The sequence below is a fragment of the Notolabrus celidotus genome, chromosome 7, assembly GCF_009762535.1.
Source record: "Notolabrus celidotus isolate fNotCel1 chromosome 7, fNotCel1.pri, whole genome shotgun sequence".
Taxonomy (NCBI): domain Eukaryota; kingdom Metazoa; phylum Chordata; class Actinopteri; order Labriformes; family Labridae; genus Notolabrus; species Notolabrus celidotus.
The window spans coordinates 27,689,696-27,703,424 of record NC_048278.1 but is presented as its reverse complement, the minus strand read 5'-3'; the positions used below and the strand labels follow the sequence as shown (position 1 = coordinate 27,703,424).

The following is a 13,729-nucleotide window of genomic DNA, read 5'->3' as shown; positions in this document are numbered from 1 at the left end:
TTATTTTATTTTATTTTTTGAGTCGTTTTGAGTTTAGGTTATTTTATTGTCATTTTTAATTTAGTGTATGTAACAATATGGGGAACAAAATGCAGTTTTCTGGAAAGTTGAAATTGTTTTCCATGCAATAAAATAATAAAAAAAATAAAAAATAAAAAATAAAACATCCCCTTTTTTTCTAAAAGGTTGCCCTAATACCCTGCTGGAATTTTTCAACATTTTTTTTAATGTTGTTGCTTCAAAAATAATATAGATTCTAATATTAAAGACTCAGGAGTGAGCTCATAATCAGTATTTTTCAATAATACTTCATTTTTCAAGACAACTAATTAGTACAATTGTTTTAACTTAATATTTTGTCAAGTTGTTTCAGATGTTTAGAACCTTAATCTTGAAAGTTGTTCCACAGTGTAAGAAGCTGTGATGGAGAGAAGTTATTTATTATTCAGAAAGAATACCTTCTCACCAGTTCTCATGTGTTATAGAGCACAAAACATGTGATATGCAGCCCTGTTTAACTATTCACCTGACCTGACACGGCTGAACAGTTTCTCTCCACAGGAGGTCAACTTAAGTAGACGACAAAGTACCTCAGGACAGACAGAACTAGACACACAGTCAGACAGACAGACAGACGAATGGAAGGATGGATGGAAGGACAGACAGAGACATACAGGCATGAACAGACAGGCAGAGACTGACCCATGCAATGGTCTGGATTCGTCGAACAATCTTGAGCAGCAGCTTTCCAAAATTCCCAGGTGGGAAGGCCGAGGCAGAGTGTTGAATACACAGACACAGCAGGTAGGCAGGCGTCAGCTTATGGTCGTCCCCTACAAGAGAGTTTGAAGTTCACATAAAGTTCAGATCACAATATGCATGATATAAGCATCTCATTTACCTAAAGAGATATTTATTGTTTCATGCAGGTCATAGAATTAAAAAAAAAACACTTTCAAGAACAAATGTGACGTGAACTACGTTTGACTGAGGAGCATAAAACGCTTAACAGGGAGGAATGTGGATGAAGCAGAAGACCAGGGACACTGGTTCCTGAGAGAGATGTTGTTTTTTAACACTGTGTTTATCTTTTGACAAGAAATAAAAACAATGGGAAAAATCCTAAGCAAAGAGTCCTGTTTCTCTTAAGAGTTGCATTGTTAAATATTCCTGAATCATTTTTTCCTTATTTCCTTTTTCAATCAAAACAAACCACTAATCAGACACTCCCAAATCCCTGGGCAATGAAATGTACCAATGTGTTAGTCTGTGTTTACTGACAATGATATTCTAACCCTCCTCTTGTTGCTTTGTATTTAATATTCACTGCTCTTCATTGTTTTGTTGACATATTATTGGATGACAATAGATCCGCTGAAATATAAACAATGATTTATTATACAAATGACATCCTCTGGTGAACTGTCAATCAGAGCACATACCTCCTGGTTCGATGAGAGACACAATCCGGTTCAACAACTGGTCTTCATGGGTTTGATCAAAGTCAAGCTGTAGCCTTCTTTTCTGACCTCCTCTTCCTCCTCCTCCTCCTCCTCCTCCTCCTCCTCCTCCTCCTCCTCCTCCTCCTCCTCCTCCACCTCCACCCTCCCCTCCCGACAAACTCAGGGGCCCTGCTGCTGCCGTCCCCCCGCTGCGAGGTTTCACCAGGTGAGGTTTGAAGCTGCGTCTTACTGCTGGAACACTCGACACCTGGGCTGCTCTGTCTTTCAGCACAGAACCACACATCTTACAAGTCTGAGCCCCGCTCTCTCCCTCCTCCGCCCCAATGTCGTACAGCTGCCCCAGGGAGCGGAGGCGTGCCAGGGTCTGAGCAGGAAGAGGCTTAGCGCCCGTTGGGTCCTTATACAGAAAGATGTAATGCGCTCCGAAGGATAGGAGGTCACCGTGTCGCAGCGTGGTGGAGCGCTCGCAGCGGGAGAAGTTCACTAGAACCGTGGCATGGAGAACTGGCTCAACGGCGACACAAAACCGCTGGCTCTCCTCTTCTCCTTTGTTGTTGTTGGCATGACGGCGGGGTGCGGGGACTCGGCGCAGGCGGCAGTGGAGGGGCAGGATGTCGGGAGAAAAAAGGCAGATGTTGGGGCGAGCTGACGGGGTCTCCTGACCAACTGTGTGCTGCTCTCTGTTCAGCAGGTACACCAAACAGTCCTGCAGCACACACAACAATAAATATCACAAAATCAGTTTAACCAAAAGCCACCATGACAACAAATATATTCCTGGAGTGGTGAAAGAATAACAAAAATATGTTGCTAACTTTACGTAAACTCTCTCTCAAGTGGAAACAAAAACTAGGAAAGTAAAGTAAATGTTGGTACCCAGGCTGCATCATTTTTCTCAGAGCCATCTTAAACCAAAGTAACTGTTGTACCCATGTCCTAGATTAGCTCTGAGCAATAAAACATAAAACATCTGTTTTATAAAGTCCTTGTTGTTTCTGCATTATGCCTTAATCTCTTAAAAACATGATGAAAGCTGAAGTTGAAAAAACATCCTCCATGTGTTGGGAAATGGAAACACCTGAGCAGTTTGTTATCATTACCTGTCGATTGTATCCCTGTAGCAGCAGGAGGTGTGGAGACTGGTACAGCGAGTGCCTCACCCCTCCTCCCTGACTGCTCTCCTCTTTCCTCCTGCAGCCTGAGGCTGCCTCACGTTCTCGTGCCCTTAAGGGTCCTGGCAGAGTGGAGTAATAGCGCTTTGGTTCGTCCCCTATTCCCAGCTGCAGAGCGACACACACACATGCACAGACACACAAGAATTGAGGATTTAAGACAAGATGATATCAGGTCCATGAATAATAATAAGCCATTATCCTGAAAGGCTTCAGTGCAAGGTCCCACCTGGTTGAGGCTGGTCTCGCTGAGGCTGCGGCAGAAGGATGAGTTGCTGGACCGGGGCAGGGTCAGTGTCCCTTTCGCCCTGTTCCTCTGGAGCTTACGAGCCTGAGCATTAATGTCTACAGGGAGGAAGAGTAGGAACACGAAGAAAAGCAAGGAGGGGGAGAGAAGGGCAAGAGGGAGAACAGGAGGAGAATATAAAATAGGAAAAGGCAGAGGAAGGGAGAGAGAGAAGTTGAGGACACATGAGAAAAGAGAATGAGTGCAAAATAAGAGGACAGTGTACTTCAGTGTTACATGCACATTGTTGACATGTATGTTTGACTTGTGAGTGGACACACTTCTCAGGCTGCAGTGACACAAAGTGCGGGACAGTCATGTGTGAGCTGAGTGGAAACAGAACCAGTCAGATGAGGTAGATGTTGCTGGATGGAGCAGCACAATGTGGCCGACAACAGAGAACCTGATGACCGAGCAGCTCCTCATGCGATGGCTCACACAGATTTTTACAAACACACACTCACACGGGTTGAATCACTAGCAAATGGGAGTGGCGCTGGTGACAACGCAGGTAGAGGTGGTCTCCATGGAATGACTTGACAAGCCACCCTACCTGAAGCCAGTCCCCACCTTTAGAGCTGGACTGTACCGCTCGACCACAGCGCAGAGGGGAGCTCCTGTGTTTGCCCAGCCCGGACCGACCCATTAGAGCCGCCAGGAATTGGGAGGTTTTGGGCCCTACAGCAGGGTGGGAGGGGTTATGAAGGGGAGAAAACAACCCCTCACCAAAACACCAAGCACAGAAAAACCCCGTATACACGTTACAGCCGCCCACCATACATGCACTATGGAGTTAAAAGAGTCTTTGGTGCTTTTAGTGAGTTACATCAGCAGTTAGTAAAAGGAGATACACAGTTAAAGGTATGAGGTTCATACCAAACTTATTTGGTATTTAAGATTGAAACCAGCAGAAGAAGAAATATAGACAGGATCGTTGAAGGTTAAAAGAACATTTAATTTAGCCGTGATGCATTCATGCCAGTGAAGAAAATCCTCACATACCTTTAAAATGCCATCTCAAAAAGTGTGTGTAATAAAACTCACATCTTACACATGTGCATGCACGCTCACACATACGCAGGGGAGGAAGAAAAGAGCGGAGGTAAAAGACAGAGAATAAAGAGAAACAGGAAGGGGCTCCAGGGTGTGTGAGTTTTCTAAACACTACAACACAAAAGAGAAAAGGTTAGTGTGGAAATGAAAATATGTGTATTAATATGCATTAGTTAATAAATCAGTTTAAACCCTGAGGGCATTCTTCACTGTGATTATATTTTTGTTTGTGTTTTCAGAAGCTGTGAAAAAGAGGTCGGAGCAGCAGTGGAAGTATAACTGGAACGTCTCTTAGTGCAATAAGGAATCTATATGTTTCTTATTAAAAACAAATACAATAAAACAAAATCAACCATTTATCAATCCTATAAATAAGTCCACATAAAAGCATCAGAGGGGCACACTAGACATGTTGCTTGTCCTTAAAATGAGCACAGCCTTGAGTTTGACATATTCAGTCCCTATCTGGGAGTTTTGGTTTTGGATTTTTGCCAGATGATATTTGGAAGAGGAAGGTGGGGAAACATTTGCTCCACCTCTGTCTTGATTCACAGATTGTCAATGTGCTGGCATATAAATGAAAAGGCTGCAATGCCCTTGAGTTAGTTGAGGTAAGCCCTCTTCGCTTTCTGGCAATTTTACTCTAAATGAGATCATTTACAAAATGAACATCACGCTGTACCAAAAAGCCATTGAGACCTTAAACCCCATTGGGGAATGTTTACAGAGGCAATAAATCAGGTGAGAAGTAGGAGCATTTACTCATAGACTTCTACAGGATACTTCTACAGAGCTTCAAACTGCTGGCTATTAACATGTAGCTTTAAAGCAGTGCCAATTATCTGTATTGTGTATTAGTTTTAAGTTATGTTTGATAGAAACTACAGCAGCCTTTGAAAAGACCCACAAGATAGTGGAAAAGGGCCTCAAAGGGAATATACTCCCCAAAAAGGAAGGACCACACTGCATATAAATCGGCACTTGCCAAGATTCTAATTCTTAGATTGAGACATGTTAGATGATGATATAGATTTGCTCAAATTAAGTATACAAAATAAATAAATGAGATTTTCTTGCTTATATTCAGTAAATTTCACTTATAACTGTGCTGTAAGAAGTTTGTTTTCAAGTAGTTTGAGCTAAAAATCAGCATATTCTACTTATTTCAACCCTTTTAATACTTTTCAGAGCATGCTTATTTCTATTTTTAACCATCTCATTTTAAGATTTCTTATCAAGTTAAATTAACTTGCTGCATGGACAGATCATTTCCCTAGTTTTAAGAAATATTCACCTTGAATAAAGTTGTTTTACCCTATATTTAAGCTACCTTTTTTTGCAGTGCTGTTGTTTCAGAAAAACCAAAAAGCAGTTAAAATCCCTATCATGCTCACTAACATTATATTATCAGTTATTCAAGTTGGTTAACATTGTGTTGTGCAAAGTTCAAAGCATGTAAATCTTCTGTTTTGTGCCTCAATAATAAAAACAGTGTTGACTGACTCTAGCTACCACAGAGGTTGACATAGCAACCAGTCAACCGCGGCATGCTTTCATGAGAAATGTTGGAGAGGCTCTGAGGCTGAAAATAGTTGCTCTGTCTCTCTGAACACTATTGTTGTGCACTAACTGGGTGTTTATTATTAAGGTCCTCCTCACAGCGATGGATGGGGTTAGTGAGTGTGACTTTTCATCAATCAGTAAAACATCAGTAAAACAGTGGTCCAAAACAACACACACGTCCTCACACAGAGAACAAAGATTCTTATAACTGCAGTGCAGATATTTAGTCACAGTGTATGTTTAAAAACTATCATTTGAAATCTGAGAGATAAAGTGAAACTTTGATATACCCTAAGAGTGCACAGTTCAGTCGTGCCCACACAGGTACGATGGTAGGAAAATGATATCTCCTCACTGTAGTAGAAATGTGTCATTCATAAAACCAGTAGGTGTCCACTCGTCTACACAAAGGATTCAGCTTTCACTCAATCAATTGACCAGCAATCCATGCATTTCCACTGTGTGTGTGTGTGTGTGTGTGTGTGTGTGTGTGTGTGTGTGTGTGTGTGTGTGTGTGTATTTGTGCTTCTTTACGTGCTCAATTGCACATGCAAGAGTGTGTATCTATTCTAAAACTCGAATAAAACCCAGTCTTCACAGGATAGCACTTCCACATTTAAATACACGGGTAATCATCCAGGAACAATGCCTTCTCTGCAGGATAATAACTGTGACTGAAGCTCTTGCTCTGCATGTGCACACACACACACACACACACACACACACACACACACACACACACACACACACACACACACACACACACACACACACACACACACACACACACACACACACACACACTGACACAGACACAGACACAGACACAGACACAGACACACACACACACACACACACACAGTCTCACAGACACACTGCAGAGGAGGTAACGAGCTGTGCTTTTCTGCTGAGTTTGACATGTCAAGAAAGGAAGGGAATTAGACCAGCTGCTGTGTATGCATGTAGTTGTCTATCTATTTGTGTGTGTGCGTGTGTATGTGCATGTGTGTGTGTGTCTTCCTCACCAGCAGTGATGGTATCCTTTTCCTTGGCGTTGAGTTCCTCCACCTCTGCTCTCCTTCGCAGCTCAAATCTGCGAGCGTGTCCTTCTCGAGGTTTCCACAGCTCTTGGAGCAACAGCGGCTTTTCATTGTCCCCCAGCGCACGCAAACACTCAGTTCGCCATCCCACTCCTCCGATCCCATCTAGCCCCTCAAAACGTCCAATCACGTCACACAGGACGTAAGAGTGGGCAGCATTCTTGTTGAGCGAGTATCGCTCGAGAGCCTCTTTGACCAGTTCCTGAGCACTGGAGCGCGGCGTGGCCAGGACGCTCTTGTAGTTGGCACCGGCACAAATTTCATCTCCAAAAATCTTCAGCACTCCGGGGGCCGAGCTCTGTGTGGAGAGCTCAGCTGGATCATCTGCTGGCCGCTCTGGGGGTTCAGTCGTTGACCGCCGGTCCCCACGAGTGTTTGTTCCAGTTTCTACAGGGACCCGGTCTCTGTAACTCAGAGTGCGGTAGAGGACCTGATGGACAGACAAACAACACTGAACTCATTGTAGGGCCACTTTATCACAGACTTTAAGGAGAGAAGGTTTCTTGCATTTAATATTTAAGAGAGAATTTAACAAAATCTCCATATATCTGCCTTTGAAGCACCATGCCTTACAGATTTTTTTATGTTGTTGTTTGCAGAAGTATTTAAGACTTCTGCCACCACCTCGTGGGTGAACAGACCTTTGTTTGTGTTGCTCAAAGCAATACTAAGTCCTATTTAAACAGGACTAAGAATATGCAGCAATGTAGCACAGCATTAGAGGCCGCATTTAGCCACAAAGGAGCTTATAGCTTCATGTGAAAAATGTGTGAAAATGTTAATATGTTGATGCTTTGAGAGAGTAAGACCATATTTCCTTAGTAAGTTGACGTTTCGTCATGCTAGCTTATGCTGATTATAAGCCTACATTTCATGTACAGATGAGGTTGATGAAAGTTTAACCAACGCATTGTTTAAATATAAAAACTGACTTGACAGTTCTTCATTTAAATATCACTGTGAGCACCACATCTCAAAGTAACCCGCCCAATAGTTGATGATATTTGACTCCAAACCACAAAAATGAATCTTATGGAGGCTGTGGCTAACACGTCACAGGCTCATACAAATTATTGTTATTCATCCTCTTCAATGTTTGTAAAAAAGTTGCTAGTTATTAATAGCTACTGCAGCTATTAATTTAAAAAAAAAGGGGTGCCTTAGAAAATTTGAAGCTACACGGGACACTTCATCTTAACTTTCACATTTAGTGTGAGCCTGAAATTAAACAAGTACATATTTTACCACACAACAAATTTAGCGAGTATTCAAAACCAGGTATTTCTTTTTTTTAAATAAAGAAAATAAAAAATAAAAATTCCTGAGTGTCTGTGTTTACATCTCTTTGCATCAACTGTTCAGACAAAAATATCTGTGTGTGTGTGTGTGTGTGTGTGTACCTGTGTGAAGGTCCTGCTCTGGCGTTTTAGGCGGCTCTTGGAGGGGAGGGACATACTAGCCCCAGAGGAAGAGCCGTAGAACATGATGCTGCTGTTGTTGACTTCACAAACTCCACAACTGGTGAATGAAGAATTCATACATGTTCTTCATTAGAATACACACTGACATGGAAAAAAAGAGTCCATGCATGATGATGAACACACAGATGCATCTTAGACTTACTTTGGAAACATTTGCAGATCTGAAAGGTAAAGAAAATCTCTACTAAATGTATGATGTATGTATACAACCAAAAAACAGACAATGAAAACCACCAAAACTGTTTATTTGCATCAGTCAAGTACCTGTTGGTAGATATCGTCACTCAAATGAGCAGCAGCAGCAGCAGCAGGTCAGAGTTTACAGCTGAGGGTCAGATGCTTTCATTTTATGTCACCGTCACCTTCTACACTGAAAAAAGCAAGAAAAAAAATGATGTTAAAGTCTGATGTAGAACTCAGCAAGGATTCTTTAGTTTCTGTGTAACCTGAGGGGCACTTTTAATCCAGATCTTTTCAGGGTTTCACATGATACTGCTTACTACTTAGTCAAGTACAGGTGTTTAAAGAATGTTTTTTTAAATTGCTCTTGTATTTAAAGGGTCTCTTGGTGTCAGAGCAAGTATCAGGAAAGAAAAAGGAGTATTGGAACATCTCTATTACCAGACATTTCAGACGGATACACTTTTTGAAATCTAAGCTCAGCATTACAGCTACTCTGCCTACTCTCCAATTGCCAGTTGGTTGCAATAATAATTTTACCGAAGCAAATAAGAAATGATCCTACTTTACAGTTAATTTCTTATATGAGTAAACACTGTCCTGATAGGTTGATTACTTAAGATATTGCCTCATGTCTTCTACACACTGCAAGACGTTCCTTCTGTAAATTATAGTGAACTGTACAGTGAAGCAGTGTAGGCCTCGCTGCTCGTCTACACTGTGATTGTGATGTCCATGGAGGTAACACAGCCTCCATATTAGGGTTGCACTACTAATATGGCAGTCATCATCATTATTGCAATACAAGTGTTTTGGAGTCAGGAGGATCATGTTGCAGAGGGACAGCAATAGGAGAAGACTTAAAGTTAATGTGCACTCTTTAATATTAGGTCAAACAATACACTTGATATTGTTACTGCAATACTGGACATCCTAATGCTATATTTTTCTTATACTGCAAATGCCTGATATGTACATAAAGACACAGCATTTATCCGGTCTGAATTCCTATGTTTTTACATAACAGAGATATTCTTACGGAGCATATTTTTCACATTATACACTACCAGTCAAAAGTTTGGCGACACCTTCTCATTCAAGGGTTTCTATTTATTTTAATTATTTGAAACACTGTAGATTAATACCAAATACATCAAAACTATGAAAGAATATATATGGAATTATTTGTTGAACAAAAAAAAGGGTTAAACAAACTAGAATATGTTTTATATTTTAGATTCTTTAAAGTAGCCCCCTTTTTCCTTCATGACAGCTTTGCACACTCTTGGTATTCTCTCAGTCTGCTTCATGAAGTGGTCTCCTGGAATGGTTTCTAATTAACATGAGCCTTGTCAAGAGTTCATTTGTAGAATGAATTGCCTTCTTAATGTGTTAGAGACCATCAGTTGTGAGCACAACTGTATATTTCCCATTGCATTGAATTATAAATCACTAGAAACAGAGTCAAAGGCTACTGAATTGTGCTTATTGTCTGTACCAAAATATTTAGCCAAATTTCCGTTTTCTGTTTTAAAAAAATCTGTCCAATTTGATTTAATATATATTTGTATGCTCCAAAATGATAGACAGAATGGTCCTTAACTTTAACCTCATAATTTACCCAAATCTCATGCTTAACAGGATTGAAACAAATTGGGAGTAGTGATTTATTTACATTAATGAAACGTGTACTTTTCAGTAAACTTGGATAAGAAGACATTAACACACTTAAAAAAGCTAGAACCAAATGTTATTATCGCTGTCATTATTATCTCAATTATTATTTTGTTATAATTGTTTATTTCTTTTTCATTTCTTTATTTTATTTACTTTACTTATATATATATTTTTGCATCTGGTCCTTTCTCTTGGCTTAAATGGATGTTCCTTAAATTGCAATTTTAAAGAAGGGACAGTTGATTTATATTACTGAAAAAGAAAAGTGATTTTAGAATTTAGATATTTGGATATATATTTTCATAAAGGTAAATTCTCACTAGATGTTTTAACGACATCCTATTATCAGTCACTCCATCTTATCAATTGATTTGAAAGTTGTTTTTTTGTTATTTCTTTTGCTTAATACATATTTTGTTTTAAAAAAGAAAGACAATTTCACGTTTTTAAGATGTATTGAAGAGTGTTATAATGATAAGATATCTCAATAAAAAGAGAATTACAACAAAAAGAAAATGCAAAAAAAAAAAGAAGAAGCTAGAACCAACACAGTTTTTGCAATTTTGGTTCATAAATGACTTGAACAATTAATTGCCTGTCACCTTTGTGTCAGTCTATTAACTGATTACCGGTCTAATAAACCTCTCTCCTGTCTAATATTTCAAGGTTTTGTATCTCTTGCAAGAGCATTAACACTCTTTCTAATGTAATATTGAACTCCAAGTGATACACGCAACACATCCCAATGTCTGGCTGCATCCAGGTCATGCACCATATCTACATAATCAGGTGTGTTACTTGCTCATGTCCCTGCAGAAGGTGAGTCACGCTTCACTACTGGTATTGGATGAATTACTTGACTGGTGAGGAGCTTTCATGCAGGAAACACCGGAAACCATCAGCTAAACATTTGAGGCAGCACATTAGACAGCAGATGAAAGCAGCACTTCGTGCAGAATGCAGCTTGTGCAGTTGTCCATTTATACAGTGTATATTATTTTTTGTTCAGCTATAAATAATTGGCAGGCAGCCTAAAAGGTGTTGTTGTAGCTGACTCTGCAGCCACTGGTTGGATAACGTGACTATTTTAAATGCCTGCTAATCCACAGTAATCTGGCTACTTGGCCGCAGTTAACTCAATCCTGGGGCCATCAAACCGCACATATACACACACAGACAGCAAGAAACTGAGAAACAGAACAGAGGCCTACATTTTGCATTACTGGGTTGTGTTTTGTGACCCAGGAGGTAGTGTCACAATTCATGTCACACAGACTGCAACTTCTCCAGCACCTCTATCACTGCTGTCTGTCCTTGTGTTAGACTAGAAGAAGGTCAGGAGAAACGACTGCACCTGAAAACACTTCACAGCTACAGTATCTACATAATGTGGGACAGAACTTGTGACTGCTGCTGTGGCTTCATTCGGTGCCAGTCCGTCTGTTTACGGCTTTGGGCTCACTGGTCGTCAGTAGCAACCGCCGGAGCAACAAAAGGCAGGAGAAAATCCTCAGAAATTAATCCGATGATGAGTCTCGAGGCTCGGCACTAACACACCGGCCTCAGGTGCGCCTAATGATTGGAGTCGAGCTCGTGACACACTGATGAAAGCAATTAGCGTGAACACTGTTTAAACAACACTCAACAACAATAAAATAAATAAATTGAATAAATTAATTAAATAAATTAGCTGGTTTTAATTATAAAGGTGATAACACATGTGATGTAAAAAAATATAGGTCCCTGGAAAGTTGAGGTGTGATTCCAGCAGTGACAAGCCCAGTCCCCTGAGGGCTCTCCTGGGTGTCTGTTGTACTCACGCTGCCTGCAATGCGTGGCTCCATAGTGCTGCTGGGGAATCCTTGCTTTCTGTCTCATTCCCTCTCTCCCTTTGCAAGATAGAAAATCCCAAGAAAAATGTGAGGGGGAAAAACAACCCAGCAGCTCGATCTGTTCCGAGCGACACCCAGCCATCCAGGGCTCCCCACCCACATCCCCCAAAAACAGCCCCTTAACTTGGACGACAGCCAACCGCTGAGGGCTCCTGTTTCTGTGCGCACATCTCCGCCGAGTGTCCAGCAATGCCCGCTGCTGCCTCGGGCAACCGCATTCCCACATCCACAGCGGTTCACTGCCAGAAGCCGAGCCGCGACGGAAACACCCGAGTCCTCTGCGCTGCCTCACCTCGGCGCACCTGCTCTGGCTCTGAGTGTGCGTAGATGCTGCCGACTGGTGGACACCAGCGTTAACAGCCCAACCTAGAGCTAATGGCAAGGTGGTGATTTTCTTTTTTTTATTTAATAAAACTGTAAAATATTATTGGTTCCTGCTGAATGAAACACCTACTTTTGAGCATAGCTGGCTTATCCTAAAAAACAACATGATTGAATATTAGTATATTCAGCAAACTATGAGAAGACATTATCTCAAAATGCTCAAATTAAACTTTGTAATCTTATTTCAAGTACAAGATGGTCTTAAACTTAAACTTACGACCTACCAGCTGAAATAGGGCGTGCTACCTCTGTTCTTAATTTTAAATCACTTCTTAAAACTTTTTTTTTTTTTTTTTAAAAGGCCTTAATAACTTTGTAACATGTTATTATGCCCTGGACATCTTTTTATGTGTTCTCATACTCTGGAGCTCCTTTGTTTATACGTATGTACTGTATGTACTGTATGTACTGTATGTACTGTATGTATGTATGTATGTCTGTATGTCAATATGTCTGTCTGTATGTATGTACATGTGTATACATGTGCATGTCTATGTATGTGTGTATGTATATATGTATGTATGTATATGTATGTGCATGTGTGTACATATGTATATGTATATGTGTATATGTGTATGAAAAAAGGGTTGGGATTATATTTGTTATTATTATTGTTTACTTTCTGTGAAACACTTTGTAACTCTGTTTAAAAAAGTGCTATATAAATAAAGTTTATTATTATTATTATTATTATTATTAAACTTAGAGAAGTGCCGCTATAAAACAACTCAAATTAAGGTGAATATATCTCAAATGAAGAATTTGACATGAAATGTATTAGTGCAAAAATCTTTTTTTCGAGTGAACAAATACTAATTGTTAACATTCCTGGCTTATTCAGAGACACTAAGCATTACAATACTGCTAAAGTATTGCTTAAAATAAGTTTTCCCTGATAATTTTAAGATCAGAGTTTTCTAAATATTCCGCCTTATTTTTATAGAAATCTTACCAAGCGTATTTTCACCTGTTCTACTGGCAGATTGTTTTGCTTATTTCAAGGTAAAAGTTTTTTTTCTTGTTTTTGGAGGGGCATTTTTCCAGTGTGGGCAAGTAACACACCAGATTATGTAGATATGGTGCATGACCTGGATGCAGCCAGACATTATGCTGTGTTGCGTGTATCACATGGAGTTCAATATTACATTAGAAAGAGTCTTAATGTTGATGTCGTACACATAAATCTGAAGAGTTCATTTGCAAAGACAGATAACTCACTAACAAACCATAAAAAAAATGTTTCAACATTTTTTTTCTATTAGGATACCAGCTTTAGGTATTATCAATCAATTGAAGTTGGGTGGCTTTGACTAAGACACAATTTCATTATTAATTTGAGGTATCTTAAAAATGTAACTTCATTAAAATTCTATATTAAAAAAAAAAATTGTTTTTTGAAAAATTTTAAATACGGAAATATCTGTTTTTGCAAATGAACTCTTCATATTTCATTAAAGGTTTATTGAAGATGGTATTAT

General features: G+C 39.9%; 1 protein-coding gene across 8 annotated transcripts in view; it reads right to left on the bottom strand.

Annotated features, from left to right (window-relative positions):
* Positions 1-12,158, bottom strand: part of radil (Ras association and DIL domains) — a 32,241-nt gene extending 20,083 nt beyond the window's left edge. For 6 of the 8 annotated variants that reach the window (XR_004631895.1, XR_004631896.1, XR_004631897.1 and 3 more), the window contains exons 1-9: positions 11,796-12,158; positions 8,383-8,488; positions 8,261-8,279; positions 8,038-8,155; positions 6,563-7,067; positions 2,865-2,980; positions 2,564-2,743; positions 1,443-2,169; positions 703-833 (exon numbers count right to left, since the gene is read on the bottom strand). Coding sequence is in view for 4 of the 8 variants with exons in the window: in XM_034688288.1 (XP_034544179.1) it covers positions 703-833; positions 1,443-2,169; positions 2,564-2,743; positions 2,865-2,980; positions 6,563-7,067; positions 8,038-8,155; positions 8,261-8,271 (1,788 nt within the window). In the remaining 4 variants the exon portion in view is untranslated. The remainder of the gene's footprint in view (positions 1-702; positions 834-1,442; positions 2,170-2,563; positions 2,744-2,864; positions 2,981-6,562; positions 7,068-8,037; positions 8,156-8,260; positions 8,280-8,382; positions 8,489-11,795) is intronic. The other 2 variants (XR_004631898.1, XM_034688290.1) reach the window with 1 other exon arrangement.
* Between the last annotated feature and the right edge of the window lie 1,571 nt (positions 12,159-13,729).